General features: G+C 38.3%; 1 protein-coding gene across 1 annotated transcript in view; it reads left to right on the top strand.

Annotated features, from left to right (window-relative positions):
- Positions 1–17,345, top strand: part of PIK3C2G (phosphatidylinositol-4-phosphate 3-kinase catalytic subunit type 2 gamma) — a gene marked incomplete at both ends in the record, with an annotated part of 201,175 nt that overhangs the window by 134,527 nt on the left and 49,303 nt on the right. The window contains 2 exons of the mRNA XM_082311225.1: positions 9,867–10,023; positions 14,661–14,770. Of these exons, the coding sequence (XP_082167351.1) occupies positions 9,867–10,023; positions 14,661–14,770 (267 nt within the window). The remainder of the gene's footprint in view (positions 1–9,866; positions 10,024–14,660; positions 14,771–17,345) is intronic.

Here is a 17,345-nt window from a genome sequence, read left to right as displayed (position 1 = left end):
CTGAAAGTCAGGTGTCTCTAACTGCCCCAAATTAAACACCAAAAGCACAAGTCGAGTCCAAGAACATATGAGCAGCATGAGTTTCAGTAGTGAGTTTCAGATACACTTCTGTTATCTTTGTCTGCCTTGAAGAGTAGATGTTTATTGTTGCTGTTTTGATGTTTTCTCTAATTATTGAGCCTGGATAGTAGTTTGCCCTTTACCGTTGGTTATTTATTTTCAGTAATAGCCTCTTGTGGAGGGCATTCAACTAAAGCTTTTTGAAATTAGATGTTCACTGTCCACTTTGTATTATTAATTTTTTTGGTTATCCTTTTCAAAGTACCCAGACAGTTAAGGGAGGCACTGTTTTTCCCATACAGTGTCTGTAAGGATTTGACCCTATCCAGTTTTATTCATCTAAGTGCAGTTTTCTTCTGCTGAAATGAGTTCCCTGGAACCCAGTTCGTGTCTGCCAGACCTCTCAGTATCCTTCTTGGCTTTTCATTCAGTTCAAGCATGGCATAAACTGCTTTCCTGTCTTCAGGAACAGATGCTTTCTTGAAGGAGTTATCATGTATTCTAGTTAACAATTATCTGGGCTAGAGAAATTGTTTGATGCCTTCAGACCCACCAATGAAATTCCCTCTGCTTTGGGAGATTTACTGCATGTGAGTTACTTAAGTGACTCCCTATCAACTTCCTGCTTCAGAGATTTCTTCCTGCCTTCTCCCCTTCCCTCCTTCTCTTTCTCTTAGTCACCCCGTGATATTTTGTAGAATGTGACTCTAGAGACAGGAATTTTAACAATAAAACAGAAATAAAAGGGGGAAAAAGCATCATTTTTGCTGTCCATTTGATTATATGATTTTATTTGTTATCCTTTTCAAAGTATAACTGTTTACAGAGACATATATTTTCTCTTTTCTATTCCCATCAGAAACATTTTATTGTATCATCTCTTTCTCCAGAAGCTTTCTATACATACATTTTTATGTTCAGGGGGAGCTGTTCTCACACAGAGTCAAGTATACATCAAGCACTTTTAAATCAATCTCTGTTGCTTGGTCTTGGTATCTTTTTCTGCTTGTTCTGCATGCTACGCCTTTGTCCTTCATCCTTAACTGGAAAGCATACTGATGTATTTAATTCATGTAGGGTTTCATCCCCTGCCCTAAGGAATTTCTGTGCAATTCAACTTCTTCATCACTGGTTTATTTCTGTATTTTGCCTGGTGATATACAAAACTCCTGCAACGATCTACTACTGTGTTTTCCAAATAGCCATCTCATACTGAAAAGACCTTTTAGCTGAATATTCGGTAGGTATAGGATATAAGCCCATTTGTTCTATTTATTTTAAGGCAACTTTTATGTCTGAGTTTTAAAATCTTTTTTTCAATACTGAGGGTCCATCAGAACACAAAAAGCAGTTGTCCAACAATCTCTGTTAACAAGAGGAATTGCTCCAATCTCCTTGTGAATTAACTCTCAAGTGTTTTATCAATAGGGTTAGTAATAAACTCCTGACAAACCTGGAAAATGTGATAGTCTTAGAAAATGGTATAAGGCATCAGGAATGCTGTACTGAGCACTTTCACATATAGGTATTGAACATGAAGTATATAAAGGATTTAAATCCACCTTAACATTTTTATGCAGTCTGGTTGTTGGTGACTCTGAGTGCAGGCTGTTTTATATGTGTCTATCTGAATATAGGATCCTAACTCATCTCAGAAGGTGCCTGAGCTGGACACAGCAGTGCTTTTTAACCAGTCAATATAAGATGCACATGGTTGCAAGAGGACAATGTTTGAAACTCTTGAAGACGTGTATGTTCTTAAAGCAAAGTACGTCTTTCAGGGAAGATCTTTTTTGGATTCTTCCAAAATATGCAAGCAGCTGACTGTACAAAGTGGTTGAAATTCTGTGACATGAGTGAATAAATTCTGTGGTCAGACTGCAGAATAACTAGTGATCACAGCAGAGACTGGGGCAATGCAGCCATAATGAAAACCATCAAGAGATGCTTCGAACTAGTTTCTGCTTTCCCATCACCAGTCTATTGCCAATTTTCTTGTTACAAGGTAAGGTTCCAGATGAGTCCCTGCAACAATACACACTGCAAATACTAGGTCTACACTAAGAACCATGTCTAACCGCAGCTGTAAACATTTGTGTTAGCTATACTGTCGCTTGGCATAGTAATCCTGTGCGACCAGGTGTAATCAAATCTCGATTTACAAACTCAGTAACTTCAGTTGCCCCACAATGAAACGGATTTTGGTTAAGTCACATTCCCTTGCACTTTGCACAGACAAAGGGACACAAATAAATAGTTACTATGGCTCAGTATACATGGGGAAACTAGATGTTAACTGAATGATGAATCAGAGCCCTTAGGCGAGGATTATAGCTTGTGTTCTACCGTATCTGTTAAGCGCGATTAAATCTCGATATAACCAATCCAATTACTGACAGAAACAGATAAATCTTTCAGAATAGGCCAGTCCTATGTGTGAAATATTTCTTTTACTACTGACCAAAATAGCAGGCATGTCCAACACAGTGATTTTACTGGAAAGCTAACATTAAGCTCTGATATTGCAAAATAATGATAATAGCAAAGTTGATATACACATAAGAAGAACTAACTTAATGAATAAATAAGACCATAATGGTTTAAGACCTGTCCTCAGTTACCTAAGGAATTCAGGAGATTCTTTCTAGTTTGATGTTTCTGCCTCTAAAGAGAGATGTTAATATAAAAATAACGTGCATAAAACTGTAATCAGAAATGAGATTTCAAATTTGTAGTTAGAAAACTTTTTATGCAGTAGATATCTTAAACAGCAGCAGAAATGGCAGAAAATAGACTTAAAACCATGTTATCTGGTATAGACTTGACTTCTGATCATTTGGTTGAAGAATGTAGGTCAAAAATATTAGATGCATGTTTTGAATGTCCAGGCCATGTAGTTTACCTGAGCCAAGGATGCTCAGGGCATCCAGGAATCTTTCTGTGTAAGTATTAAGGGGATAAGGTCAACAGTAAATTCAGACCAGTTTACCCAGGGCTATCTCCAGTTGAATCTTGAAAACCTCCCAGGATAACCTCTCCAGGCAACCTGTTTCAATATTCAGTTATCCTCAGAGTGAAGGGGGTTTTATTTATGGCCAGTCAGAACCTCAGCTGTTTCAATTTTATCTCTTATTCTTGCCTGGATCCATCTGTTTCATAACCTCCTATAGATACTAGAAGATTGCTGTTTGGTCTGCTGAAAACCTTCTCATCTCCTGAGTAAACAAGCCCACCTTCCTCAAAGCCCACATTCCTCAGCCTCTCCTCATAGCCAAGTGCTCTAGCCCTGAAACATCTTGGTGGCCCTCTGCTGAACTCACTGCATTTTAGCACTGTCTTTCTTGTTTTGGCAGGATATGGACTAATAAGTGCTACGTAAAGGGTATCTACTGGCTGCTTTCCCATGAGTTCAGCCCAGGATGCTGTTAGGCTTCATCACTTCCAGGGGTCATATTTGGCCCACCACCTGGGGGGCCTTGTCAGTAAAGACTGAAGCAAAGAAGGCAATGAGTACTTCAGCCTTGTCTGTGCTCCCACGTCACTATGTCACCGATCAGCAGCAGGTCCACATTTTCCTTGTTCATCCTTTTACTAATGATGTATCAGTAGAACTTCTTGTTGTTCTTCATGTCCACCACCAGTTTTAACTCTAGTTGAGCTTTGGCTTTCCTAATACCATTTCTGCACACGCAGGCAGAGTTTCTATATTTCTCTCTTGTAGCCAGTCTGTACTTCCCCTTCCTATATGTGTCCTTTTTGCCTTGAAGCTTAGTCACGAGTTCCCTGTTTGGCCAAGCGACTCTCCGTTTGTCTGTTACTGGAAATAAAAGCTGTCAAAAATACAATTGAGAGTAAACCCCTTAGGATAAACAAATTCTGGTTTTTTTGGAAAGCTGCTTCAAATTTGCTAATTCACTTCTCTCTTCTATTCCTTTTTATAGCATTGTAATTACTATTTGCAATTGAAATTTAGACTGTCATTTTATTTAGACATGGATGGATATACATTAGGTCTGGGTGATTTGAGGAATAAAGTCTCAGCAAGAGGCCGTTTACACTTTTCAGGAGCAGACACATATCTGTGGAACTGTTAGCAAGATTTCTTCACTAAAAGAAATAGAAAACAGATAAGTTTTCTAAACAAATCTGAACACAGATTTGCAATACAAGACAGTGAAAATGCAAGTGGTAGCAACTGTCATTGAAGTCAATGGGAAAACTGCTGTCAAGTCCAGCAAGTGAAGTATTCATATTTTATACAAAGCTCAGAACTACTGCTCTGTTATGAGGTCACTTAAAATATATTCACATCATTTAGATTCTATGCTTGCTGAAGAGACTGTCATCTCCTATAACAGGTTTGTGATAGGACTGACATCTTTCAATATTTTCATTAGTAACCAGTGTGATGGGATGAAGAACATGTTTGTTAATTTTCAGTAGAGGCCTATTATAAGAGTTTTTAACTGTGATGAAAGTTGGGATTAGCAGCGTTAGGTAGTTTGTCAGAAAGGGATCTGAGAGTTATACTACAGACAAGTTGAATATGAGTTGATGATAGAATATTGAATTGGAAAGCATGAAATGTGAAGTAATCCTTTTGCTTCACGTGACACTGGTAAAACTTCAGCTGGAATATTTTCAACATTTTACTTTTAGAAAGATGTGGATAAGGAGTCCAGAGAGATTACAAGGAGTCCAGAGAAAAGCAATTAAAATTATCAGACATCTGGAAAACAAGACTTATAAGAAAAGGTTAAAACAATTGTCTACAGAAGATTGAGGAAAGACATAGTAACAGTCTGCGAATACATTTGAGGCTGCTGTAAAGAAGACAGGATCTTCATGTTCCCTTAGGAAAGAACAAGAATTAATAGGATGAAAGCACAGCAAGGTTAGATTAGGCATTAAGGCAAAAAAGCTGTGAGGGGAGATACTGGAACAGAAATTTGATAGGGAGGTTGGAGAAGAACTCTGTCACTAAAAATCTTTGAAAATAGGCTAAATAAGCATCTCAGAAGCATGTTTGTGGTTGATCTTGTCCTGGTAAGCAGAAAGATGGAGTGTCTCTTGTGGTCCCCTTTCCAGGCATATTTTTTACGACTTTTTATGTGCCTGCTTGAGACTAATTGTATTGTGCAGTTGTTCAGTGTTTCATTCTTTAATATATGAAAGGAATACACTGGCTCATGGTTTTTTACTGTGTCTACAAATATATCTGATTACTATGATTAGATATTTTCTCTTGGCTTTCATGTTCGTTTATTTTGTGTGTGTTCTTCAATAAGCTTTTGGGTTTTGCTGCAAGCAAAGGATGTCAGCATTCAAACACTCCCTAAAAGCTTTTCCTATTTTACTGGATACATCTAAATTCTACATAGTCATGCTGAATACTATCGGTCACTCTTGACTCAGCCAAAATGGTTTTAAAGCAGTCAGGGAATATACGGGGGCGTATGCTGCTGAGCAGCTGATTTTTAAATTGCAAAGAGTTCTGTATGGTTTCTCACACACTGTCTCCTATGTCCCTATGACAACTTGGACTACAACTGGTTTGATATTGTATTACTGTGTGTGACTTGAATTTTTCCATAACTACACTATTAGGAAGTTTAGATTGGATCAGAGTAAAGGTCATTTGTTGTTGATTCTCTCATATGCTTTTTCTCCTTAACATAAAAGGAAGTCAATGTATCATCCTTAAATGTTCTGTACCGTGAGATTCATAGTAGGAAAAACTAAAACCAGTGTTGACTTTACAAGCTTTGTTAATCAGTTTACATCTCGTGTTTCATAACAAATCCTGATGAACTTACTGGTCTTCTTGGAAGGCAGCATATTTCTAGCCTACAGTGAAGTCCCAGTAAATGTTCCCATCACCCTAGACAAAGTTTGTTTTTGCATGATGATCTCTTCAGTTGCTTGAGGTTTCCTTTCTTTCCTCCCTCTCATGACATATCATCCAAACATTTTTAATCTCCAGAGGAACTGCAAAACACATTCCCATGAAAATCTTAAATCTCTAAAAGCAGTACACAAGAAAAAAAGAATAAAACCACCATAAAACTGGCCTTGCTTCTCACTGAATGACTTGAACAAACTCTTTTGTCACAGCCATAGTAAAGTATAAGTCTTTAAGGTCCAGGACTGCAATCAGACTCTGTCATAAATGGGGGCATTGCCTTTTTGACTGATTTCTATTATAAAACCAAAGGGCTCATTAATCTCATCTAGGGCTTTAGTGTGGGGAAAAAAAAAAAAAAAAAAAAGAAGAAAAAAAAAAAAGAGTGAGCAAGCTGTGATAAGGTAGGTTTAATGATTTGGGGAGGCTTATTGGCTGTACATCTTTGGTCAATCTCAAGCCACACCAGTTCTCTCAATGAGGCTTTTTGTCTAGAAATGATGGTACCCAACATTACCATTATACAGTAGAGGTCATTCAAGAATGCTTCAATTCTGTATTTCTTTAGCACACCATAAAGAAAAAAAGGCTTTTGGTCTTCTACAGATATATGGTAAAAAGCTTTTACTTGAAAATACTTCATTATACCAGTTTTGTTAAACTGATGGCAGTCATTTCATTAATTTGATGGAAGCAGCAAGTTGTAATAGATATAGATTTCAGGCCAAGGGGCTCTTGTCCCATTGGCTGTAACGCAGTCATTGGTCTTTGAACATCCTGTGAATGTAAAGTATTATAGGGCTTAGCTGTGATCCTGAGGGTATGTTTTGGGGTAGGAAGTATCTCATGTTTATATCTTTTAGATAACTTCATGTGAGCAAGCTATGTAATAGATTTATGTCCAACTGGGTTATGTCTTTCATAGTTATTATTACCAGACCTTTGGATGCATTGCATATCTTCTGAATAAATGCCACCATGTAATATGATCTTAGCTATGGGCCACAAAGAAAGCTGTCAGTTAGAGATGTACTGGTTTAAATATGGAAATACAGGCTGTGCTTGGGGGTGAGGTTCATTTGCACGTGTGTGTGTGTGTGATAAATTAGAATGCTCATGCAACACCAGGGCGTGCATTTCGTTTTTTCTTATGTAGGCTAAAACAGCCTCTATTGTTTGCTGATGTAAATTTTCCCATCAGGATGGATGATGACTTGACTTGGCTGTTTGTAATTTTGCTGGAGTAATTTTTAGACTATCCCCTTCTATGCTTTTATATTCCAAAGGAGTTTGTGAAAACAGCAAGGAACATTTTGCGTCTATACACAGACACTCAGTCCTGTCAATCGGTTTTTCAGAATCCTTAATGTACTCCTGAGTGAGTAAGCATCTCCTCCCACTGAAACTTTGCTTTTTAATATTATTGTGAGCAATGACTGTGTTGTTCCTTCTAGTGCATCTTGCCTTCTATACTAAGTTGGTTTTATGTATTTTTTTAATTTCAATTGCAAAACGTTCCCTTTATGAGCAGCCGGCTTACTTAGACACATGCAGAAATGGAGCTTCAGCATCTGACTGATTGCATGGTTTACCTTGTGGGAGAGGTTCTGATATCACAAGACCTTGAGCAAAACCAGGGAAAGCAAATTTCTACATCATGTTTTGCAGGTTAACAAGGGAGGACAAGCCTACCACCTTAGAAGACAGTCTTAAATGATACTGAGAAATTTTAAAACATTGTAAAACTGCTTAAAATCATCTTACAAGTAAAATTAATCTATAAATAATATAAATACTAAAATATCAGTTGTACATTCAAATGGATCCTTTAGCAACAACAGTAAGAGAATTAACTAATGTTGCAGTCATTGCATTATGTGGAAGTTGGCTCACAGCCCAACCCAACAATGTTAAACACCATATTTCTTCCAGTAAAGTAATTTCTGATTGCAGTATCTGTTTTCAGCTCAAGTAGCTTAATGTGGGAGACTTGGACTAGCTCAGAAAGGGCTATGTTTTCACAGTGTAATTGTGTCTCTTGATACAGTTTGACATCAGAAATCAAATATGAATTTTTAACATGATACATCATATGGGACCTTTACAGCAGTAGTTTTGACTTGGAATATTTTAGCCCAAAAACATAAATGCAGAAAAGAAACAGATTTGGTTTTTATACATTCTCAAGATGCTAAAGTGCTTTTAAATCAGAGTTTAGATTGGACTTCTGTCCACAGATAAGTGAAAATGTTAATGTTGCTAATTTTCTGGCTCTATCTTTCTCATTGGCTTCAACAAATTGACTTCTGTGACCCTAATGGCATCACTTTATTTAATACTTAATGTCTATTTTAAATACCACTGCTAAACAAAAAATAAGCTAAAAGATGAATGCATGAATGAAGGTAGGTTCTGGGAAAATCTTGCTCTCTGAAATCAGTAATAGACACAGGTTTGTAATTCTGTGAAAGCTACAATGCAAAACTACACAATAACTATGTAAGAGTCATAGTGCAACATAACTGTCACACTGTGAACTCACATCTTGCATAATAAAGAAAAATGTGGAAGGAAAGAATAAGAATGACTGTTGTGGACCTTCATCATTCCTAGTACTACCTAGCTGAAATTGAATAATATATTAAAAAAACTTAATGGCTGGGGCTACTTTGAGGTGAATGGCACCCATAGGAGGTCAGCTTTCGAAGTTATCTTGTATGTAAAACAGGAAGCATTTCCAGACATCAGAAAGGGAAGGCCACCTGAACATTTCTTGTGACTATGACTTTCAGCTGCAGCCTAGAATCTCACAGCAACTTGACTTTCTTTTTATAATAGAAGGCTAGCATTTTTATAGGAAAATGAGGAAAACTCCTAGGAAAGGTTCTCTGTCTCATGAATGAATCAGCAAGCAGAGCGGGTTCAGACTCAGCCCATGTTTGAAGTTTTAGCAAGAAACAGAGATCTTCAAATTTGTTTCTGTCATCAGGCTTCCCAGGAATATTTAGTTTACTCTAGTTCATTTTGAATTAAGGGTTAACATGCTGTGTATATTTCCTTTGAATATAGCCCTCTAATCTGCTTACATGCCTCTGTATACACAGTTGTGATGAGTAAATCACTGCAATAGTTTTGTCTGTGCAAGGATGCAGTATATCAGGCCTTTCTGAAACTATCAAATGATAGGATTGTTAGCAGAAGCCTGGCTAATCTGTTTTCTTCTGCAATAGCATGTCATAGCCACAAACGATGCTAGTGTTAAGAAAAAAAGGCAAGACATGGTGTCAGATTCTGCACCTCATTTACTTTAGGGTGAATACAGAGTAACAGTACAGAAAACAAGACAGTGTATTTAGGTTTATTCTGTCATAATTTGGGTCAGAAACATCCCTTTAGAATGGTGTATATTTAATGATAGCACCATATGTTGTAATTTTTTGTTGTTGTTGGCCTGTGGAGTTGTATTTTTTTCTTAAATTCACTTCTTGCCTAGTGGGGAGTTGGTATTTATATCCTATCCTCTTTGAGAGCAACTTTTAAATATTTCAATACCAGGAGAGAACTTGTTTCCAGATTCACTTTCAGGCTGGAGTCAAGAAATTAAAGCAATGAGAGTTTAAAAAGAAAAATAAAGAAGAGCCAGAAGAAAACACGTAAGCTCCAAACTTCTTCGGTTGTTGGCTTTCTCACTAGGAAGCTCTTGCTGTGAGACCTGTCTCTGCCCCAGTTAGTCAGTGACACCAGGCAGAGCAATAGAGTTGTCCACATTGAGGAAGGGAGAGATGAAATAATGAGGAAGGTAATACTGGAAAAGAAAATGTGAATAATGAGTTACAAATATTAATTGTCTTGCATGATTTGCTCTTTTGGGTGAAATTTCTCATATAATTGTTCTCTTTTCAAGGGACCGAGCTCCCTTCATCTTCACATCAGAGATGGAGTATTTCATCACAGAAGGTGGAAAAAACCCACAGCGTTTTCAAGAGTTTGTGGAGCTTTGTTGTCGAGCTTATAATATAGTCAGGAAACACAGCCAGTTACTCTTGAAACTGCTGGAGATGGTAAGAAGCTTGAGGATGAAATAAAAAATCAATTTCCTCTGGTGTCCTCTTCCCTTTTACCTCTTCTCTGCTGCCTCCAGTAGCACTGTGATTTAAGAGGTATCAGCTGCACTGCAGAATATGTTAGTGCTGGCACTTCCCATGCAAAAAAACTATCCAGTTTCAGTACTAATTTCTGAGAAAACAAAAGCTAAGTTGCTTGATTTTTTTCCTTTTTTTAATGCATTCTTTTTTACAAAATAGCAGAAAACTGCAAAAGAAGCTGGGTACAAGTTTCACATTCAGGAATTTCACTGAGCCCTTTTTCTAGGTCTTCTAACTATCATTTACCAGTCTTGTTCATGGTTACAGCAAGACAAAATAAACTAAATATTTCACAGAGAATAAACTAAATATTTCACAGAGTGGGTGATGTGACAGTACCTAGCAGCACTGCAGCTAACAGTGATGCCATTAGAATTTTTTTTTGCATATTTCCATGCTCCCTTCTTAGGATGGCAAATACAGAAAAGAAAGAGCACTACGCATATTAACACAGGTTTAAAAATCGTTTCGTATAGGATTTTGAGACCTCTCGGAGTTTCTATCCCTTAAGTATTCCTACTGCGTCACATGCTGTGGCAGATTCTATAACTGCTTTATGCCTCTGTTTACTTCTGTGTGAAAGGTTAATGATTTTCCCCCTTCACGGGTAGAATGAGAATATTAAATTAACTGATATTTGCTAATTTACTTGGCCAAGATATTAATCTAAAACTTATGTCCAGGGCCCCATGCAAAACCTAGGTGACTGGTCTGTGCATGAAAAAATCTACACAACCTTATAAACAGAACCCCTGCTGAGGCTGGGGTACAGCCAAGAAATTGCTCTGTAAACACTGCTCTATCGTCTCCAACTTCTGCAATGGGGAGGGGAGAAATGGCAAGAATTCGCTCATCTTGTTTCTGTCTTATCCATGGATTCTCATGCAGTGGTACGGTGACTGATTTTCCAATATGGAGCAGGAAGGATTGCCCCAGATCTCTTAACCCGACTTCTAAGTAGTCACAAAGGTGCAGCAAAACTGCATTCCCGTCATACAGCATAATTTTGCACAGAAAACAGTGCAGAGTGCAGTTGTAGGAAATACTGTCTAAGTTAAGGAGCCTCTGGAAAACTCAGGAGCACTCATGCTCCCTCATCCACAGCAATAATCTCTGCATTTCTGAACAGGTTGCCTAAAACCGCATACTGCAAATATAACTACATCTTCTGCTCACCTCCTTGTCCCCAGTGCAGTCCCTTGTTCTGCAATCAGCAGAGATAACGATGTTAGATTACTCTGGGATAACAGAGAGAGAGCGTTAGGAAAATGTTCGCAGCAGGAGCTCTGAAATAACTAGCTATCTCTGCCTGGATATAGCTCAAGTTTGTCTATATTCCGGACATGCTGCATCTTCTTTTGTTTCTGCTGATCTTTAAGGAGAGGTAATAGTGCTGAGCTAAAAGTCGGCATACAGCTTTTAACATTTTTCAGTGAGCTGCAGTTCAGTCAATTGTGTTGCACTTCATAATTGAAAAATAACTGGCAGCATACTCACACCCCATCGATGAGCACTTCACATCAAAAGGAAATTAAACAAACAAGACGAAGTTTGCAAACGCCTTGTTTTTGCCAGTGATGTTTGGAAGGGTGAGTCTGGTTCTGCACTTGAAATGGGGTGTTGGTCGGAACCTGTAAGTATCAAAATGTTTTAGTTTCATGGGTCATTTCTGGAAAAGTAAATAGACTGTGAAGAAGTTCCACTTTGAATTCATTTCCATGCAAAAATATCAGATGTTATCATGAAGGGGCAAGATAAACTAACCCCTGCCTTTTTGTATCAGTGATAGTCTAAGATTTCTCTCACTATCTGGAAATCTGCATCATTAATCTTTCCTTCCGCTCCCACATTCTGTTTTCTGATATGCTATTTATAAAACATGGTTAAAAAATCTAAACAATCAGACTATTTAAAAAAAGTACAGTACTTTACAGGAGTAGTAAGCTGTGCTCTGGATGGTCAGTAACTGTTAGTGGTTTCTAGCAAACCATGAATATGAACAACAATTTGGGGTTTTTTGTCCAGTTTGAGAATTGATGCTTTTTCTTGGTAGTGAGCAGCATGTTTCTAGAGCTGTACTGACATTTGCTACTGGGAGTAAGAAATAATCCATGCAGTTTCCATCACTTTCAAAAGCAGAAACATCTGTGGGAGACCCAAGAGTCTGCTGGCAGAGTTCAGCTGCATAAATGCCTGTAGTTCATCAGCTTTGCTTTCATTAAAGAATTGATGTGAACTATTATAAAGGGGTGATCGCAGGACAAAAACACCTTTCGATTAGTTTAAAAAAATGCAAAATCCATTGCTGTTATAAAGATTTTTCAGGTAGAAAATTATTAAAAGGGGCTTAGAGGTGACACTAGACAGCAAGTAATTGATCCACTTGCCTCTGTTGTGAGAAGAAACAGGTCGACCTAATAGTATAAAACATGAGACGGTACCTAGACAGAGCAGATCTAAGACTCAAGAATCCCATGTCCCTGTACAAGTCATTTCAACTTTCTACAACTCAGAAACACCATTTGGGAAAAGAAGATTAGGAAACACCCCCGTTTTGGAGGTCTAACGCATGGGAAGTACATGCCAGGACTATTCATTTTCCATGGGATGGCAGGCTGAGCGTCACACACCAGCTCCAAATCCAGACCCAAGGAGAGCATAGGTAGCTCCACTCAGTGAGTCAGAAGGCCTGGGATATGTGTGGCCATATGTGTGGCCAAACAAGGGGAGCAATGCAGGCACTTGAACTTAGGCATCTAGTGACATTTGAGTTGCCCTAGGCAACCTGTAGTTGTTTTCTGAACAGTTGTTCCCTGTCTTGTCTAATTAGCATCTAGTATCACTAGCCACAGTTTTCAGAAGCCTCCTCCATTAGGGGACTGAAAACACGAAAGATATGCAATATGGAGCAAAAGGGATGAAGCACTATAATAAGTCTCTAAGACCCCCTTGCAGCCAGCAAAGCACTGGGTAGGTACTGCCCAGCTAAAGTCATTTTTTCGCTTCAGCAAATTGTTTTCCACCTTCTGCAATGCATAGAACCTAAAAAAAATGCTGTTTTTCAGTTGCACTACAGATCATTCAGATTATGTTCATATCTGTTATTGTTCCCTTTTCTAATGCAGGGCAAGAAGCTTAATTTGCCTATGCAGCAACTCTTTTTTTTTTTTTTTAAAAGGGGACAGGAGTTGTTGTTATCTTTTAGAAATGAGTTGAAGGCATACAGATATATAGCATTGTGTGTCCTTAAGTGCTGAATGTTGTTATCGTCCCTGCTCTCAACTCACTTAAATTCACCTCATTGAGCTTTCTCATTTTCTCTGCTCTTTGCTAGCCATAACTCTGTGAGACAGCAGTCTAACTGTCCAGTGGTAGTATAGATTGGGTCAGATACAAAGCAAGATTTTCCTCATAATGCCAAAAAGAAAATATAAAAAATATTGAAACTTGACTTAAAAATATTGGGAAAGTTTGAAGGAATAGGGAAACACCCCCTCCATCTCTTTTCCCCTTAATCTGTTCATCTCTCAACCAAACCTTAAAATAAAAACAGTGCTTCCTTTCTTCTTTGCTGTTATCTGCAAAACTCAGTGGGTCTTTCTGTCTGAACTAGACATAAATATCAATGAAGAATGCACAGTAGTGACTGCAAATTCAGATACATTTGCTTCTGAGCAGTGTGAAGGAGTCATTTTGTTTCTCCATTACACACAAAGCATTGCTCTCAGCTTTACTGTGATTGTTGAGAAAAACCAGTATGTTTTGAAGTGAGTCAAAATTATTTTTGTTGCTGATATTTTAAAATGCCTGGAGAGAGCTGTATGGGCAATTGGACACACTCAGTTTTCTTCCCTACTCATGTTATTTTGCAAGGGGAATATTTGCATTATTTGTCTTTTGAACAAACTAACTGGCCAACTAACTAGAACAGATTTGTCCCACATCCATGAAGAATGATATACTTCTACAGAAGGCAGTTCTCCGTGCCCAAGTCAGGGCTCCTGCTATGAATCGACATCTAAAGGAACCTTCCTCCTCCATTGACTGTAAAGGGAGTGAATCTATGATCCCTTAGCAGGAGGATTCCAGAGCAGTGATGGTGGAATCAGTAGCTACAAATGAGAAAGTGATGTTGCGCTAAATTGGATTAGGACTAGGATAACACTGTGAGCATACCAGAAATGTGGTTAACTATTGTTCAGGTGACTGAATTTGATCGCTTTCCCTTTATCACCATTAGAAGGCTATGAAGGAAGCTTAGCAATGCACATATTGAGATTATGATATCTGGAGAGAAAATAAATAACTAAAATGGATCAATGATTTTGACCCATGCCCCTTTCCAGCACCTCAGTGTAAAGGTTTACAATGCAATATATTCACTTTAGCGTTCCAGGCATTGCTCTAGCATCAAAACCACTTTTCAGATCAGCAAAACTTTGTGTTTTACAAGAAGTCCTTTTGGTGTAAAACCTTTCTTTTCTCAGTTAGCCCCATTTCATTTAAATTTCTTTTTAATAGTTAGTGGACTAATGATATTTCTTTACTTTAAGATGCTGCATGCAGGATTGCCCGAGCTAAACAGCATTCAGGATCTGAAGTATGTGTATGATAACCTCCGTCCTCAGGACTCAGATCTCCAGGCTACAAGCTACTTTACAAGGTAAAACCAGAATATAATCAAGAAATCTCTTTCAGTCATGAAACAAACATGTCAAATTAAAAAAAAAAAAAAGGCAATTTTTCTCTTTTATTAAGAGGTTGTAATCAATGAAATTACACAAAAGGATGATTGGTCTTCACATGTTTGCTTTAAAAAAGTCTATTCCTTATTTGTGTTACAACCAATCTCCTCAAATTTCTGACAGAAACAGTTGTGCATTTGTGGTACACTTGTAACAAGTCACTTATTCAGCACCTAGAGATGTCTTTGGCTTTCATGGTGAAACCATCCTGGCTTATTTGTAGTCAACTTTCCTCTCTGCTTTTAAATGAAGCAGCTACATGCAACACAATTTAGACTGCATAAAAAGGTTCAACTTGTTAATGGACTGAGTGAGGACCTGGAATTCCTGCATTTTATTCCCTTTTCTGTTCTTCTTTTGACCTTCTGTGTTGCTTCAGGCGAGTTAATTCCTCTCTGTTAACCATAGTTTCTCTATCTGCAAAATGGTGCTGATTCTTCCTTTTAAGCACTTAACAGATCTGTCACAGAAAAGCATTTTGTGTGAATATATGTATGTTTAAAGCTTGATTTGTGTTAGGATAATGAAACCTTTCACTTGTTTATGATAATAACTGAGGCTTATTGATGAGGGGCTGCAGATGACCTGTATAAAATCAGTTTGAAGCCCTCAGTCCTGATCTTTTGGGTCAGGCCTCTGCATTACATATAATTCCAGCCATTTATGTGATGATGCTCTAGATGGAGCCAGTGGAGACTGACTGGATTTGGAAACTCACTTTCCCATTTTAGGCACAGAATGAGAAAATCTGTCGCTGTCAGACCCTGTCCTGTGCAGCACCATCATTTCCCAAGGAGTTATGAATTCACACACCTTGGACGCCACGTACACATGCAAAGCAAGCCAGACTCTTCTGACCTCTTCCTCTGGCCCAAGTGCAGGGCACATACCCAGGTCACAGCACTGGACTCTAAGTCAAGGGCTCTTTTAAAACTCAGAGCCCTAAAGGACACTCCTATAAGGCAGCACAGTTCCCCACGCTGTGCAAACTGCCTTAAGGCAAGAGCAATTCAGTACAGCCAGAGGGCACGTTGCAATGAATAAATGAGATGAAAGCTTGAACTGGAGCAGCTGAGCCAGTCTCATTACTATTACAGAGGCCCATATGAAGATTTTGAGCAATTTGAATTGTGTTGTGTATATGTCTCCTTATCGTGTATTAGAATAAGAAACTGAGGCTGCAGGTTCAGAGAAGGCTGGAACAGAGACCTAGAGAGTTTAAGGAAGACCGTTCTTTGATGAAAAAGAGGGGAACCTCTCAAACAAAACTGTTGTTTCATTACTTTACACACAGCAGAGCACTGAGTTCCTTCTCCTTTAACAGTTGTTTTTTCATATGCTTTCCCTCTTGCCCCTTAACAAAATTGTTTTATTTTAAAATTTAATTTCAGCTTCGCATTTACCGTCTACTCCTATCTTATCCTTTCCTTTAAAATTTCACATATTCCCAAATTACAGACTTATATTTTCACTTCAAATAGGAAACATGCAGTTTCTAAGTAAAACGTAAAATTCTTGATTCTGTCAAATAGTTTGGGTGGTTGTGTCTGTCCCTCATGGGTAAAAAACCCAATTCATTTAATTAGTGAAAAAAGGCTAGGATATACATAACAAATAGGGAAATGTGAGTCTTCAGAGTGAAAATTGCATTAGTGTCATGCAAAGCTCAGAGCCAGTGCCCAGCACTCTTCTGGACATGGAAAGGATCAGCATGCTTTTCAGTTGGGTAGGACTAAGGTTATGGTTAGGCTTAATATCACTGCAGTTTTGGTTAGCTGGAAGATGAAGGATGAGGGGTGGGTTCAAGACAGAGCTGTAGCTCCACACTTTTTCTTTGAGTTGAGCAAGGTGGTTGTGGTGTTTTGAGGGTTAGGGTGAAGGAAGTGAGGGACTTCAGAGTGGGAATTCAACTGCAATCTTTCTCAGCCAAAGCATGTGGAATAACAGTTGGCGTTAGGAAGGAGATGTGGCTCAACACTGTTTTGGAAGTGGGAAGAGTTGGTGTGCTTTGTTGCCTGGTAGAGGTTCATATTAGGATTAGGATATCCTGTTCAGCCCAGAGAGACTATAGGTAGGTTTCAGAGGCCAGCATGTCCTTCTTCCCATTAGATTTCTTGTTAGGGTTGATGTTAAAGTAATGAAGGCCTTCACAGTGGAAATGCCACTCAAGTCCTGCTTACCAACAAAACTGGCATCATGTTGCAGATCTGGACAGTGCTGTGGGCTCTGTTCTTATTTGAAACAGTATTTTCTGCTAAAATATTTTTAGTGAACTCCAGATCTATTGTTCCAGTTTCCCTCAAAATGCTGAAGTGTAGATTTGTTATTGTCTATAGAGATCATTACATCATGTAGAGAAGTCAGATATTGCTAGGGTGTGCGTTTCGTTCTTTAATACTCTTAGGGTATGTTTGTATTATATATGCTCATTCGCAAGAAGAAAGTCTCTTGTCATCAGCTCATGAATTTCCATGGATCTCATTTCTCTTGGTG

This window comes from Platalea leucorodia, assembly GCF_965183815.1.
Source record: "Platalea leucorodia genome assembly, chromosome: 4".
In the NCBI taxonomy this organism is placed as follows: domain Eukaryota; kingdom Metazoa; phylum Chordata; class Aves; order Pelecaniformes; family Threskiornithidae; genus Platalea; species Platalea leucorodia.
This window is presented reverse-complemented; position numbering and strand designations above follow the sequence as displayed.